General features: G+C 51.1%; 1 protein-coding gene across 2 annotated transcripts in view; it reads left to right on the forward strand.

Annotated features, from left to right (window-relative positions):
- CCDC186 (coiled-coil domain containing 186) overlaps window positions 1-16,070 on the forward strand; it is a 50,835-nt gene extending 34,765 nt beyond the window's left edge. The window contains exons 12-17 of one of the 2 annotated variants that reach the window (XR_013214395.1): window positions 545-734; window positions 1,295-1,375; window positions 1,554-1,764; window positions 8,782-9,001; window positions 12,502-14,666; window positions 14,886-16,070. Coding sequence is in view for 1 of the 2 variants with exons in the window: in XM_077257948.1 (XP_077114063.1) it covers window positions 545-734; window positions 1,295-1,375; window positions 1,554-1,764; window positions 8,782-9,001; window positions 12,502-12,576 (777 nt within the window). In the remaining variant the exon portion in view is untranslated. Of the gene's footprint in view, window positions 1-544; window positions 735-1,294; window positions 1,376-1,553; window positions 1,765-8,781; window positions 9,002-12,501; window positions 14,667-14,885 lie in introns of those variants that run through there. The other variant, XM_077257948.1, reaches the window with a different exon arrangement.
- Window positions 16,071-16,669: the final 599 nt, after the last annotated feature.

Here is a 16,669-nt window from a genome sequence, read left to right on the forward strand (position 1 = left end):
CTCCCCCTGCTGTTTCACGTGTTCCATGGCGCTCCCCCTGCTGTGTGCTGTGGCTGTACGTGTGCTGTGGCACTCCCCCTGCTGTACGTGTGCTGTGGCGCTCCCCCTGCTGTACGCGTGCTGTGGCGCCCCCCCTGCTGTTTCTGTACTCATGCCGTGGCACTCCCCCTGCTGTTTCACGCGTTCCATGGCACTCCCCCTGCTGTGGCTGTACATGTGCTGTGGCTCCCCCTGCTGTACGTGTGCTGTGGCGCTCCCCCTGCTATACACGTGCTGTGGCGCTCCCCCTGCTGTACGTGTGCTGTGGCGCTCCCCCTGCTATACACGTGCTGTGGCGCTCCCCCTGCAGTTTCTGTACTCGTGCCGTGGTGCTCCCCTTGCTGTTTCTCACGTGCCGGGACACTCCCTCTGCTGTTTCACTCGTGCCGTGGCGCTCCCCCTGCTGTTTCACGCGTCCGGTGGCGCTCCCCCTGCTGTTGCACGTGTGCTATGCCGCAGGTAGTTCTGTCTGCACTCGCTGACATGCTATTGTGCTCGCTTACAGGAGCAGGCACTGTCCGTGGAGCAGACTCTGAGGAAGCAGGAGATGCAGGTGCTGCAGACAGAGGCAGACGGTCAGCGGCAGCTCGTGGCCTCTCTGAATACTCGGATAGAGGAGCTGAATGACGACCTGGTCACCCAGAAGAGGAAGCACGCCGTCAATCTGAAGGACCTCACCAAGCAGCTCCAGCAAGGTGAGGGGCCCGGCTTATAAGGAAAGCTCCAGCGGGGACACCGGGCCGGCTGCCCACTGCGTCCTGCGCAGCCGCAATCAGCAGGTCAGGAGCCGAGCAGTAACCGAGAGGAAAGCTGGGCCGGCATCGGCAGCTGTCAGGGACGCTTTCACTATAACCCCTTAGATGCTGCACTCAGTCACAACCGTGGCATCTACCCGGTTATACAGAGGCTGAGCATCTTCTCTCTCCCCATCCGTCGTCCTCTCCTGTCACCGCAGTGCGATTTACATAGGATGCCATTACCTAATGAACATCATCATCATGCATCATGGGGGCGTGCAAAATATATATGTGCTCTTGGAAGGCAGGTATGAAAACCGCACATCGGAGGGCCGTGATGGGCCCGGATCTGGCAGGTCACCTGTGGTGTAAAGCCATGAACACTCCATCCGATGGATCCTTTCCTTGGGAGAAGCCGTTCACGTTTATGGGCGCAGCAGAGGATCTGGTGTTTAGTCCCCACCTCGCTCAGAAGATGCCGATTGCATTTTTATAATTGTTTTCTTGCTTTTCTGCAGCACGGAAGAAGGTGGAGCAGATGGAGAACGGCAACTACGAGAAGGACGTGGGCAGCATGGGCAGCCGCTCCAGTTCTTCCGGTAAGTGGCGCATATCTGCAATGTCGCATATGATAGTTTTCCTTTTTCTCCAGAATCTGCTGCCGTCACGCTGTGGTTATGGGAAACTTTCCGAATTACTGGACTTTATGCACCATTTTTATTCCCGTCGTTATGCGCAGTATGTTTGTGACACTTATCTCTGGTGTTCTCCCTGCAGGATCTCTGAACACTCGGAACAACGAGGAGCGATCTCCGGAGAATATAGGGGGGATGACGACCACGGTGGATAATTTCCCAGAAGTGGACAAGGCCGTCCTGATCGAGAGGATAGTCCGTCTCCAGAAGGCGCACGCCCGGAAAAACGAGAAAATAGAGTTCATGGAGGACCACATAAAGCAACTGGTGGAGGAAATTAGGAAAAAAACAAAGTATGTATGACGCTTCCTGCAGACAGGAGGGCGACGCTGGTCTGCGGGCGATGCCTCCTGACCTCTCCGGTCACCGCTGTCACGTTCTGTTACTAATCTCGTGTCCCCGGAGGATCTCGGTGCACGATAATTATTGGGGTCTTCAGTTTCATGTCAATAAAGCTTAAAGGCTTAGACTGATAGCAATTATGCCAATCAAAAAAGTCCCGTACTCTGCCCTGTGCAGAGCTATATATCGCCATGGTGACAGACTACAAACAATCCTGGTAGTCAGATCCTACTGTGATTTCCCCTTCTTGCAGGATGTGTTTGTAGCCTGTCACTATGGAGACACATGAGTCTGCATCAGAGCTGTGGACACAAAACAGTGGTTTTTCAATAAAAAGGTTACTTCTGTTCTAGAAAGTTCTGTAACTTTCTTATGTTACTTGGAGAATCTCCTGGACCCTACACTGACACATTGTAGCGAACCATCAGTTCAGGAGCGGATCGTGTAACCTGGATCCATCTGTAACAATGGGGTAACACTCATTCTCTGGGGAACACAAACTGTAGAAAGTTCCTGAACCTTTCCTGTGCCGTGATGAAGCTTTATTGATATGGGACGGGCCCCGTACTAACCCTCTGACCTCTCCGGGCCCCCTTGGCCAGCCGCCTCCACCAGTTGCCTTCTGTGTCTTCTCTGGCTCATTCTCTGTGCGTCTCGTCTACGGATTCTGTTTTTCCACTCTGTGATTTGAAGCTTCACGTTCTGTTTGTTTCCGGTGACATAAACGTCCGTTCCTGGAGAGGGTCTCCGCTCTCCGTGGCCCGGAGAGGGTCGCCGCTCCGCTCCCCGTGGCCCGGAGAGGGTCGCCGCTCCGCTCCCCGTGGCCCGGAGAGGGTCGCCGCTCCGCTCCCCGTGGCCCGGAGAGGGTCGCCGCTCCGCTCCCCGTGGCCCGGAGAGGGTCGCCGCTCCGCTCCCCGTGGCCCGGAGAGGGTCGCCGCTCCGCTCCCCGTGGCCCGGAGAGGGTCATCGTCCTCATCATTTATTACCGTGTGCACCTACAGATAATGCACACTCCTCTGCTGAAATCTTCTGTGCTGCTCCGGGATCTGCTGTTTCCATGAAATTCTCAGTCTGTTACTGCTCGGCTCAGCATGCTTTTTTACTAAAATGCTGGGAAATTCTGCCCCATTTAATATGTAACAAAACCACCCTGATACTCTGCAGCTGGGAACCCTGCTCCTTTCACCATATAACTGTCTTTGGATCCTGCTTTCCCTCCCTCATTCCTGTCATTAAATACTCTGTGCTGCTGACCGATGCCACAATAAAATTGTGTATATAAAGGGTTACTCTCCCCTGGTCGGATACCGCTTGTAACTACGAGCAATGTTGCTATTTACTTCTTGTTAAAATGTTCAGATGTTCTTGAGATATTAAAGTTTTTAATTATGTTTACAGCTCGTTACCATGGAGACCGACCACTGCTGTTACCACTTCACCCGTTCTGCTTCTTACAAGATATTTTTTTTCGAACTTGTACTTTTTTAAGCCGTCCAGTATCGCTGGAGAGCGCGGCTATCTCCTAATCCTGCCCAAATTCAGTGCAGCGCTTATAAGCAACACAGCAGCGGTGGTCGGTCTCCAAGGCAACGAGTTGTAAGCAAAAGAAAATTGTTAATATCTCAAGATAGGCTGCAAATTTTAATAAGCAACAAATTGCAAAAATGCTCGACTTTACATGCAAAATTCGACATTATCTATGAAAAGGAGAAATATCCCTTTAATAGAGATATAAAAGGTGCAACATCGGCCGAGCGTGGCTCGGTATTGTATCCGGTATTTTATTTTTTAGTCTTCCATTGATACATTTGTGACATCCAGTGAGGTCCAGAAATATTTGGGCAGTGACACAAGTTTTGGCATTAGAACCGTTTACCAAAACCTATTCCAGATCCATCCCTATAATCAGTCTGGGCGTAAAGTGCCGACTCCCATCTGTAATCTGAAGGGTTCAAGAATTGAAGCTCTGTAAGGCTACTTTCACACTAGCGTTTTTTTGCATACGTCGCAATGCGTCGTTTTGGCGAAAAAACGCATCCTGCAAAGTTGGCTGCAGGATGCGTTTTTTCCCCATTGACTAACATTAGCGACGCATTGCGACTCATTGACACACGTCGCAACCGTCGTGCGATGGATGCGTCGTGCTTTGGCGGACCGTCGGAACAAAAAAACGCTACATGTAACGTTTTTTTGTGCCGACAGTCCGCTATTTCCGACCGCGCATGAGCGGCCGGAACTCTGCCCCCACCTCCCCGCAACTCACAATGGGGCAGCGGATGCGTTGAAAAACTGCATCCGCTGCCCCCGTTGTGCGGCGCTTGCACAGTATGCATCGGTATGTCGGGCCGACGCAGCGCGACGGTTCCGTACCGACGCTAGTGTGAAAGTAGCCTAATATGGAGCTGCCTCTTATTAAAGGGACCAAAAGTAATTGGACAATAATCTAAGACGCTCTTTAATGGCTGCATGGGCTCTTTCTTCATTAATGCATCATTAATTAAGTAGGTAAAAGGTCTGGAGCTCATTCCAGGTGCGGCATTTGCATTTGGAAGCTGTTGCTGTGAACCCACAACATGCAAAGGAGCTCTCAATGGAAGAGCAACAGACTATCATTACAATGAAAAAAGAAGGAATCCCTCAAGGAGAGCAGAAATATTAGGAGAGGCTAAATCAACAGTTTGTGCATTCTGCAAAAATAAAGAGCTCTCCGGTGAGCTGGGAACTGAAAGGTCTGGACGTCCCAGGAAGATAACAGCGGTGGATGATCACAGAATCCTTCCCATGGTGTAGAAAAACCCCTTCATGACATCCCCCAAGTGAAGACCACTATTCGGGAAGTCAATGTCTCAGTATCTAAGTCCACCATAAAGAGAAGACGTCATGAGAGCAAATACCGAGGGGTCACCACAAGGTGCAAACCACTAATCAGCCGGAAAATAGAAAGGTCAGATTAGACTTTACCAAAAAAAAAAATCTTAAGGCGCCCAATGCTGAAAAAACAAAACAAAGATCTAGTTGTACGAGAATTATGGTGAGAAGAAAGTCTGGAGAAGGCTTGGAGCGGCTCCTGATCCTCGGCACATCCTGTGTAATACATGGAGGAGGTGGTGTGATGGCGCGGCCATGCATGGCAGCCAATGGCACCGAGTCACTAGTGGTTATTGATGATGTGACAGAAGCAGCCGGATGAATCCTGTGTGCACAGGGCGAGACCTTCTGCTCACATTCAACCACATGCAGGGAGGTTGATTGGACGACGCTTCAGAAACTGACGGACAATGACCCAAAACATCTTGTGAAAGCAAAGAATAGTCTGCAATGGCCGAGTCCTCACCAGATCTCTCCCCATCGAGCCGCATTTCACCGGCTGGAGACAAAAGTGAAGGCAGAAAGAGTCACTGCAGTAAAGGCGGCAAAGCCTCACACCGGAGGAGACCAGCGATGGTGGCATTCATGGCCTCCAGGCTTCAGGCCGTCATTGTTGCAAAGCCTCACACTGGAGGAAACCAGCGATGGTGACATTCATGGCCTCCAGACTTCAGGCCGTCATTGCTGCAAAGCCTCACACCGGAGGAGACCAGCAATGGTGGCATTCATGGCCTCCAGACTTCAGGCCTTCATTGCTGTAAAGCCTCACACCGGAGGAGACCAGCGATGGTGACGTCCATGGCCTCCAGACTTCAGGCCGTCATTGCTGCAAAGCCTCACACCGGAGGAGACCAGCGATGGTGACGTCCATGGTCTCCAGACTTCAGGCTGTCATTGCTGTAAAGCCTCACACCGGAGGAGACCAGCGATGGTGACGTCCATGGTCTCCAGACTTCAGGCTGTCATTGCTGTAAAGCCTCACACCGGAGACCAGCAATGGTGACATCCACGGCCTTCAGACTTCAGGCCGTCATTGCTGTAAAGCCTCACACCGGAGGAGACCAGCGATGGTGACGTCCATGGTCTCCAGACTTCAGGCTGTCATTGCTGTAAAGCCTCACACCGGAGGAGACCAGCGATGGTGACGTCCATGGTCTCCAGACTTCAGGCTGTCATTGCTGTAAAGCCTCACACCGGAGGAGACCAGCGATGGTGACGTCCATGGTCTCCAGACTTCAGGCTGTCATTGCTGTAAAGCCTCACACCGGAGACCAGCAATGGTGACATCCACGGCCTTCAGACTTCAGGCCGTCATTGCTGCAAAGCCTCACACCGGAGGAGACCAGCGATGGTGACGTCCATGGTCTCCAGACTTCAGGCTGTCATTGCTGTAAAGCCTCACACCGGAGGAGACCAGCGATGGTGACGTCCATGGTCTCCAGACTTCAGGCTGTCATTGCTGTAAAGCCTCACACCGGAGACCAGCAATGGTGACATCCACGGCCTTCAGACTTCAGGCCGTCATTGCTGTAAAGCCTCACACTGGAGGAGACCAGCGATGGTGGCATTCATGGCCTCCAGACTTCAGGCTGTCATTGCTGTAAAGCCTCACACCGGAGGATACCAGCGATGGTGATGTCCACAGCCTTCAGACTTCAGGCCGTCATTGCTGTAAAGCCTCACACCGGAGGAGACCAGCGATGGTGGCATTCATGGCCTCCAGACTTCAGGCTGTCATTGCTGTAAAGCCTCACACCGGAGGAGACCAGCGATGGTGACATCCACAGCCTTCAGACTTCAGGCTGTCATTGCTGTAAAGCCTCACACCGGAGGAGACCAGCGATGGTGACGTCCATGGCCTCCAGACTTCAGGCCGTCATTGCTGTAAAGCCTCACACCGGAGGAGACCAGCGATGGTGGCATTCATGGCCTCCAGACTTCAGGCCGTCATTGCTGTAAAGCCTCACACCGGAGACCAGCGATGGTGATGTCCATGGCCTCCAGACTTCAGGCCGTCATTGCTGCAAAGCCTCACACCGGAGGAGACCAGCAATGGGGACAGCCATGGCCTCCTGACTTCAGGCCGTCATTGTTGCAAAGGATTCTCTACAAAGGGTTAAACAAGAACATTTTATTTGTGGGAAAGTGAATTTGTCCAATTACTTCTGAGCCCTGAAATGAGGATTTGTCGAAAAATGGCCGCAATTCCCGAAGGTTCCACAGGAGATTTCTGTTCAACCCCTTTAATTAAACCGGAACATCTCCACTTCAATTGCACATCCAAGATGGCAAAATAGCGACCTGCAGAGCTGAAATCACGAAGGTCCGGTCACTGTCCACATATTTCTGGCCAGAGCCGTGTATTATGGGATGTTGCTGGGGGGTAAGCACTAAGCCCCTGCAATCTGTGCAATGTCGTCTGCTGCTGACTGCTCCTGCACAAGGATGTGCCTCCATGTCACCATCTCTGCTTGCAGTCAGTGAATGGACAAATGAAGCGCTCACATTTCCCTTTTTTGTCTTGGTTCTGTTCACACGGCTCAGGTTGTGAGAGGAGTTGTTTCTGGTGGACTGGAATTTTCTTATATTTGCAAGGTGACATGAATGGACCCTAAAAGGGGCTCATCCACCCGGTGCACATATATCCGTGTGATTGGCTAGAAGTGTCCGCGCCGGGACCCCTCAATCACCACATTACCTGATTTCCTCCTGATTTTGTCTCTTCTGTTACAGGACGCTGCATTAAATATAAATATAAAATAAAAACATGAAAACCAATCTCCTTTTTCCTGGATAAAATCCCAATTCAGCCATTTATTTTATAAGCTTACACCTGTTTCTGGGAAAGCTGGGTGACTGGCAGCACGGCCTCCATGAGGTTCGTCACTCAGCTTTTTCAGCCTCCCTTGTGACGTCTCTAACCCTGTAACTACAGTCGCCATTCAGGCATCTGGAGAAGCTGGGTGACGTATCGATATCCAGATACTTTCGCTCCTGTGAGGAGACCAGACCTCGTTGCAGCCGTGCACAGGCTATAGATATAAGCAGGAAATGGCAGAGGCACCCAGCTTTCCCAGATTCCCAAACTAAAACTAGTGAAGCATGAAGCACGACATAACAAATATGAGGCGCCTGGTAGGGCTGTCACCCAGCTTTCCCAAAATGAAAGATGTAAATATAATCATAATAAAGATAAAATCCGTGCTGTCGGTGAGATGGGGCTGCGCCATTCCCCTAATGAAGCTGTAGTCACCGGACATGTCAGGTCGCCCAGTGGAGATGCGGGGTCTCCGTGCCCCCAGTGACGTCTGTGATGCTCTTAGGCGGCGTGATATTCTGGACACTTGTTCCTCTGGGTGATACAATGTGGCGTCTCCTGATGCAGCCACGGAATGCGGAAATTACAATTCCCCAATATAGGGTTATTCTCTGTCGCTCATCGCCTAGGAAAGCCGTGAGACCTGACCTGGTGCTGCGGTCATGGCGGCCATGTTGGTTGTCACCCAGCTTTTCCTGGATCAGATAAATATGAGACGGGCATCAGAAGACTGAAGAATCTGAGCTCACACGTCTGTTTTGCCAATTTAAGAACAGAAAAATGACAGCGCTCGCCGTCTGCGAAAAAGGCTGTGTATTTATACCTTTATATATTTACACCTGGCACGGGCCGCGAGGCTGCGGCGACAATGGCCGCGATGTGAAGTTCTCCAGATGTGGCTGCTACATGGCCGCACAATACACGTGGATGGGGTCGCGGTAACATTGGAGTCACAGTGTGACCTCATTCACTTCTATGGTGCCGCCATGTAGTCACAGGACGGGGGTTGTGGTCGCCGTGGCCCCAACAAGGTCGACGCGTTGCTTGTTTTTGTGTGGAAGAGTAAAGCGTCCGTTCTCGCTTGTCCCGCAGCCCCGGTGAGCGCAGTTATTTTTCTCTAGATTGCTTACGCCCGGTTTTCCTCCCCCAAGTCTTTGTCGCCTCCATCACAGGGACCGCCATGGACTCTTCTACATTTGTGGTGACGGCGGTTTTTCCGAGTTTTCTGTGTCGCTGCATTCTCTCCGGGTTTTTAGCTAATAACTGCTGATTGTTCCTGCAGAATCATCCAGAGCTACGTGTTACGGGAGGAGGCGGGGACGCTGTCATCAGAGGCCTCCGACTTCAACAAGGCTCATCTGAGCCGGCGTGGTGGGATCATGGCCTCCCTGTACACCTCCCACCCAGTGGACAGCGGCCTGACCCTGGAGCTGTCCCTAGAAATCAACAAGAAGCTGCAGGCGGTGCTGGAAGACACTTTACTGAAGAACATAACCCTCAAGGTGAGCGCCCCCCGATCTCCACCAGGACCCAGCCCTTATCACACTGGTTGTCGCCATAGCCGGGTACTGTCATACTGGTTGTCGCAAGAGCCAGCTTCATCACAACTACTAGGCACTGGAGGGAGCTCACTACATACAGATTTATACAGTCACCACTAGGGGGAGCTCACTACATGCAGATTTATACAGCTACCACTAAAGGGAGCTCACTACATACAGATTACACAGCCACCACTAGAGGGAGCTCACTACATACAGATTTATACAGCCACCACTAGAGGGAGCTCACTACATACAGATTTATACAGTCACCACTAGAGGGAGCTCACGACATACAGATTTATACATACACCACTAGAGGGAGCTCACTACATACAGATTTATACAGTCACCACTAGGGGGAGGTCACTGCATGCAGATTTATACAGCTACCACTAGAGGGAGCTCACTACATACAGATTTATACAGCCACCACTAGAGGGAGCTCACTACATACAGATTTATACAGCCACCACTAGAGGGAGCTCACTACATACAGATTTATACAGTCACCACTAGGGGGAGCTCACTGCATGCAGATTTATACAGCTACCACTAGAGGGAGCTCACTACATACAGATTTATACAGTCACCACTAGGGGGAGCTCACTACATACAGATTACACAGCCACCACTAGAGGGAGCTCACTACATACAGATTTATACAGCCACCACTAGAGGGAGCTCACTACATACAGATTTATACAGCCACCACTAGAGGGAGCTCACTACATACAGATTTATACAGTCACCACTAGGGGGAGCTCACTGCATGCAGATTTATACAGCTACCACTAGAGGGAGCTCACTACATACAGATTTATACAGCCACCACTAGAGGGAGCTCACTACATACAGATTTATACAGCCACCACTAGGGGGAGCTCACTACATACAGATTTATACAGCTACCACTAGAGGGAGCTCACTACATACAGATTTATACAGTCACCACTAGGGGGAGCTCACTACATACAGATTTATACAGTCACCACTAGGGGGAGCTCACTGCATGCAGATTTATATAGCTACCACTAAAGGGAGCTCACTACATACAGATTACACAGCCACCACTAGAGGGAGCTCACTACATACAGATTTATACAGCCACCACTAGAGGGAGCTCACTACATACAGATTTATACAGCCACCACTAGAGGGAGCTCACTACATACAGATTTATACAGTCACCACTAGGGGGAGCTCACTGCATGCAGATTTATACAGCTACCACTAGAGGGAGCTCACTACATACAGATTTATACAGCCACCACTAGAGGGAGCTCACTACATACAGATTTATACAGCCACCACTAGAGGGAGCTCACTGCATGCAGATTTATACAGCTACCACTAGAGGGAGCTCACTACATACAGATTACACAGCCACCACTAGAGGGAGCTCACTACATACAGATTTATACAGCCACCACTAGAGGGAGCTCACTACATACAGATTTATACAGTCACCACTAGGGGGAGCTCACTGCATGCAGATTTATACAGCTACCACTAGAGGGAGCTCACTACATACAGATTTATACAGCCACCACTAGAGGGAGCTCACTACATACAGATTTATACAGCCACCACTAGGGGAAGCTCACTACATACAGATTTATACAGTCACCACTAGAGGGAGCTCACTACATACAGATTTATACAGTCACCACTAGGGGGAGCTCACTGCATGCAGATTTATACAGCCACCACAAGGGGGAGCTCACTACATACAGATATATACAGCTACCACTAGAGGGAGCTCACTACATACAGATATATACAGCTACCACTAGGGGGAGCTCACTTCATGCAGATTTCTACAGCCACCACAAGGGGGAGCTCACTACATACAGATTTATACAGCCACCACTAGAGGGAGCTCACTACATACAGATTTATACAGCCACCACAAGGGGGAGCTCACTACATACAGATTTATACAGCCACCACAAGGGGGAGCTCACTACATACAGATTTATACAGCCACCACTAGAGGGAGCTTACTTCATGCAGATTTATACAGCCACCACTAGGGGGAGCTCACTACATACAGATTTATACATCCTTCACTAGGAGAAGCTCACTACATACAGATTTATACAGCCACCACTAGATGGAGCTCACTACATACAGATTTATACAGTCACCACTAGGGGGAGCTCACTACATACAGATTTATACAGTCACCGCTAGGGGGAGCTCACTACATACAGATTTATACAGTCACCACTAGGGGGAGCTCACTACATACAGATTTATACAGCCACCAATAGGGGGAGCTCACTACATACAGATTTATACAGCCACCACTAGAGGGAGCTCACTACATACAGATTTATACAGCCACCACTAGGGGGAGCTCACTACATACAGATTTATACAGTCACCACTAGAGGGAGCTCACTTCATGCAGATTTATACAGCCACCACAAGGGGGAGCTCACTACATACAGATTTATACAGCCACCACTAGAGGGAGCTCACTACATACAGATTTACACAGCCACCACTAGAGGGAGCTCACTACATACAGATTTATACAGCCACCACTAGAGGGAGCTCACTACATACAGATTTATACAGCTACCACTAGAAGGAGGTCACTACATGCAGATTTATACAGCCACCACTAGGGGGAGCTCACTACATACAGATTTATACAGCCACCACTAGGGGGAGCTCACTGCATATAGATTTATACAGTCACCACTAGAGGGAGCTCACTACATACAGAATTATACAGCCACCACTAGGGGGAGCTCACTACATACAGATTTATACATCCTTCACTAGGAGAAGCTCACTACATACAGATTTATACAGCCACCACTAGAGGGAGCTCACTACATACAGATTTATACAGCCACCACTAGAGGGAGCTCACTACATACAGATTTATACAGTCACTACTAGGGGGAGCTCATTACATATTCATTTATGCATACATCACTTGAAGGAGCTCATTACATACAGATTTATACATTCACCACTAGGAGGAGCTCAGTATATACAGATTTATACAGCCACCACTAGAGGGAGCTCATTACATACAGATTTATACAGCCACCACTAGAGGGAGCTCACTACATACAGATTTATACAGCCCCCACTAGGGGGAGCTCATTACATACAGATTTATACAGCCACCACTAGAGGGAGCTCACTACATACAGATTTATACAGCCACCACTAGAGGGAGTTCACTTCATGCAGATTTATACAGCCACCAGTAGGGGGAGCTCACTACATAGAGATTATGCATACATCACCAGAAGGAGCTCATTACATACTCATTTATACATTCACCACTAGGAGGAGCTCACTACGTACAGTTTTTTTTTTCAATTTTCATTCATGTGAAATATTGAAAATCATTTTCTCAGTGAAGCTTCGTATTTTCGGTTTCTCACACAGTCGATCTTTCTTCACTTTAAGTTGTTTTTTTTTTTAATCCTCAGGAAAATCTGCAAACTCTGGGATTGGAAATTGAGCGTCTGATTAAGAAGAAGAATGATGGTGAGCGCAGGCTGTAGCCGCCCCTGGCAGCGCAGGATGTAGCCACCGTCGGCAGCGCAACACGTGGGGCTCCTGGATGTTCAGGATCCCGTCCGGTTGTGCGATATCTTAGAAACATTAATTTATCGGAAGAAGCTTTTGCACTAGACACGAGGAGGACCGGCGAGACGATCGCTCCTGACTCCGCCATCAGCGTCGCTTCCATTCAGGTTATTCAAATGGGTTTATTACGATTTTCCTCTGGGAATTGTCTGTGGCTGTGGAAGATGAGCTGGCCGCTCCCTACACTACAAGTCCCAGCAAGCCGGAGAGCCCTGACCGCTCATTCTCTCTTCTCCACTCTTCATTATTCTCCTTGGTGGTCACGTGTTCTTGACGTCGGGGCAAATGTAGCGGCCTAATGGCGACTCAGACCTTCTCTAGTGTCGGACTGTCACCGGGAAAGAGAAGACTTTTCTTCTTTGTCTCTGGGAAAGCTGGGTGACGGGCTAATATCTCCAAACAGGTGGCCACTCGGCATTCCTAGATCTGCCTGTACAGCAGGGAGTGGGTGCCAAGCTGTCCATCAGGATCCTGGGAAAGCTGGGTGACTGCTCATGAGTCTGCCATTAGGAACACTTTGGTTATCGCTCATCTTTCTTAGACACATTGATGTCAGTAGTGAGATCATGACTTAAAAACCTGCCATTCAGGAATCTGGAAAAGCTGGCTGACCATTAGGTGATCGACATTACAGCTTCCCCCGTGTCCTCAATCTCTTTAATTACAGACTGAAGTGAGGGCAGATATAGTCAGTCTGCAGAAAAGATGTCATTCAGGAGCCAGGGAAAGCTGGGTACCAGCCTACATGGCCGCTACTAGATCTCCAGCAGGGGGTTCTTGTGACCCAACTTTCCGTGGATCTATCACTGAAATCTGACATTCAGGAGTCTGGGAAAGCTGGAGTCTCGGTAAGACTGAAAGTACGAAATGGCTGAGTATGAAGCTGCAGATAATAAAGCGGTCACTGAAGATGGCGGGTGGTGATCGCAGGGGTCACTCTCTGCTCAATTTTATCTGCCACTTTAAATAAAAAGGTGTAATTTACCTCTGCTCCAATCACAGCCAAAGCTGCAAAGTTTTCCATAGACTCGGCAGGTTTCCTCTGCTGCTTTTTTACACAGCTGGGGCTAGAAATCCAATGTAATCTGATAGTCTGTGCCCCTCTGACAACTCTTCCTGTCAGCTGGGTTCAGACACCAGATCCCTGTGATTGATGCCGTCATCATGAATGAAGTCGTTAATTAGCGCTCGGCTGTAATTGATGGGACAGATGTGCGCTGATACGTGCCCGGCCGCTCGCAGCCCTCGCTGTAACCACATTACCCACCCGACGGAGACTCGCCGGCACCAGCCCTCAGCGGCCAATCATGTCTGTACTCCCAATTATCACAGTGTGAACGTGCGCCAGTCGTGATCTCGCTGGTGACTACAACTCCCAGACTGCTCAGCGCGGTGCCGAGACACTTGTGACTACAACTCCCAGACTGCTCAGCGCGGAGCCGAGACGCTTGTGACTACAACTCCCAGACTGCTCAGCGCCGTGCCGAGACGCTTGTGACTACAACTCCCAGACTGCTCAGCACGGTGCCGAGACGCTTGTGACTACAACTCCCAGACTGCTCATCGTGGTGCCGAGACGCTTGTGACTACAACTCCCAGACTGCTCAGCGCGGTGCCGAGACACTTGTGACTACAACTCCCAGACTGCTCAGCGCCGTGCCGAGACCCTTGTGACTACAACTCCCAGACTGCTCAGCGCCGTGCCGAGACCCTTGTGACTACAACTCCCAGACTGCTCAGCGCGGTGCCAAGACGCTTGTGACTACAACTCCCAGACTGCTCAGCGCGGTGCCGAGACACTTGTGACTACAACTCCCAGACTGCTCAGCGCCGTGCCGAGACGCTTGTGACTACAACTCCCAGACTGCTCAGCGCCGTGCCGAGACGCTTGTGACTACAACTCCCAGACTGCTCAGCGCTGTGCTGAGACGCTTGTGACTACAACTCCCAGACTGCTCAGCGCGGTGCCGAGACGCTTGTGACTACAACTCCCAGACTGCTCAGCGTGGTGCCGAGACGCTTGTGACTACAACTCCCAGACTGCTCAGCGCTGTGCCGAGACGCTTGTGACTACAACTCCCAGACTGCTCAGCGCGGTGCCGAGACGCTTGTGACTACAACTCCCAGACTGCTCAGCGCGGTGCCGAGACACTTGTGACTACAACTCCCAGACTGCTCAGCGCGGTGCCGAGACGCTTGTGACTACAACTCCCAGACTGCTCAGCGCCGTGCCGAGACGCTTGTGACTACAACTCCCAGACTGCTCAGCGCCGTGCCGAGACGCTTGTGACTACAACTCCCAGACTGCTCAGCGCTGTGCCGAGACGCTTGTGACTACAACTCCCAGACTGCTCATCGTGGTGCCGAGATGCTTGTGACTACAACTCCCAGACTGCTCAGCGCGGTGCCGAGACGCTTGTGACTACAACTCCCAGACTGCTCAGCGCGGTGCCGAGACACTTGTGACTACAACTCCCAGACCGCTCAGCGCGGTGCCGAGACGCTTGTGACTACAACTCCCAGACTGCTCAGCGCCGTGCCGAGATGCTTGTGACTACAACTCCCAGACTGCTCAGCGCGGAGCCGAGACACTTGTGACTACAACTCCCAGACTGCTCAGCGCTGTGCTGAGACGCTTGTGACTACAACTCCCAGACTGCTCAGCGCTGTGCTGAGACGCTTGTGACTACAACTCCCAGACTGCTCAGCGCGGAGCCGAGACACTTGTGACTACAACTCCCAGACTGCTCAGCGCTGTGCCGAGATGCTTGTGACTACAACTCCCAGACTGCTCAGCGCCGTGCCGAGATGCTTGTGACTACAACCCCCAGCGAAAACGATGAGTGTGCGTAACGCTGGAGAGCCGGGAACACGACGCTCCGTCACCCTCACACGCCCGCCCGCTGGATGACAGCCGCTCCTGCCCTGCAGTGGTAAGAAGGGCGGTCACCCATCTTTCTGCTCACTCTGAATGGTGTCTATATCTGCGGCGGCGTTCTACACATCCAGCTAAGAATGGTGACACTAAAGTCCACTCCACCTGCACACCTCCCAGTGTGCCACCAGAGCTGCGTCCTCTTCACCTCCCGCCATGCTCCCCAACCCCAGTCCCGTCACTGACATCGCCCTGGCCCGCGGCCATCTTTGTCTCGCCATGATCGCGGGTGCAGTCTGTATTGTCAGTGCCGTTCTCGGCGCGTCTGTAAGTCTCCTCTCAGCCCATAAATAAGACGTCTCCGTGTATAATTCCGCCATCGCTGGCGCTTATGGTTACCACTGAGCAGAGGTGACATGTGGGCCGGGCGGCAAGATAATGACTGCCTGCAGCGGTTTACGCCAAGTTCACACATTTCCATGTGTCTGAGCTGTAATACCTCACACGGCCTGTAGACACTGGGTGGCGCTGTTAAAAAAAAAAAAAAAAAAATCCTATTCCCAGGCAATCCCTTTTAAGGTGCTGTGACTCAACTTTCCCAGCATCCAGAATGACTGACTCCTCTGACCTCCATGCAGGGCATTCCTTGCTGGGAAGACTTACCGTTCAGGGCTCTAGGTTAGCGGGGTGCACAGCCGCATGGGAGCAGTCATCATGGCGCACGTACAGCAGTTTTTCCAGATCCCTAAACGTCATTACTTCAGCCAAAGAAAACGTTCAGGACACCTGGGAAAGCTGGGTGACAAGTCCTGAGGACTAGAGCAGCAGCCATACTAGTTGTCACCCAGCTTTTCTGGGTGCAGACTCCATGGAGAGTGGAGAAGTTTGATGTCTAAAATTGTCCACACCCTGCTGTGCCTGCTGGGAATTGTAGTCTCCCCTGGTCGCAGAGCCTGCTGGGATTTGTAGTCTCCCCCAGTCGGAGAGCATGCTGGGATTTGTAGTCTCCCCCGGTTGCAGAGACACCGGTCTGTGAGTTTTTATTTTCTCCAAGATTCTATCACGATTCACTCCAAGATCTGAAACCGCTGATTTATCCCCAAATTCCGCCCCCGCCCAATGCCAGACGTCTC

Source organism: Ranitomeya variabilis, chromosome 4, assembly GCF_051348905.1.
Source record: "Ranitomeya variabilis isolate aRanVar5 chromosome 4, aRanVar5.hap1, whole genome shotgun sequence".
In the NCBI taxonomy this organism is placed as follows: Eukaryota; Metazoa; Chordata; class Amphibia; order Anura; family Dendrobatidae; genus Ranitomeya; species Ranitomeya variabilis.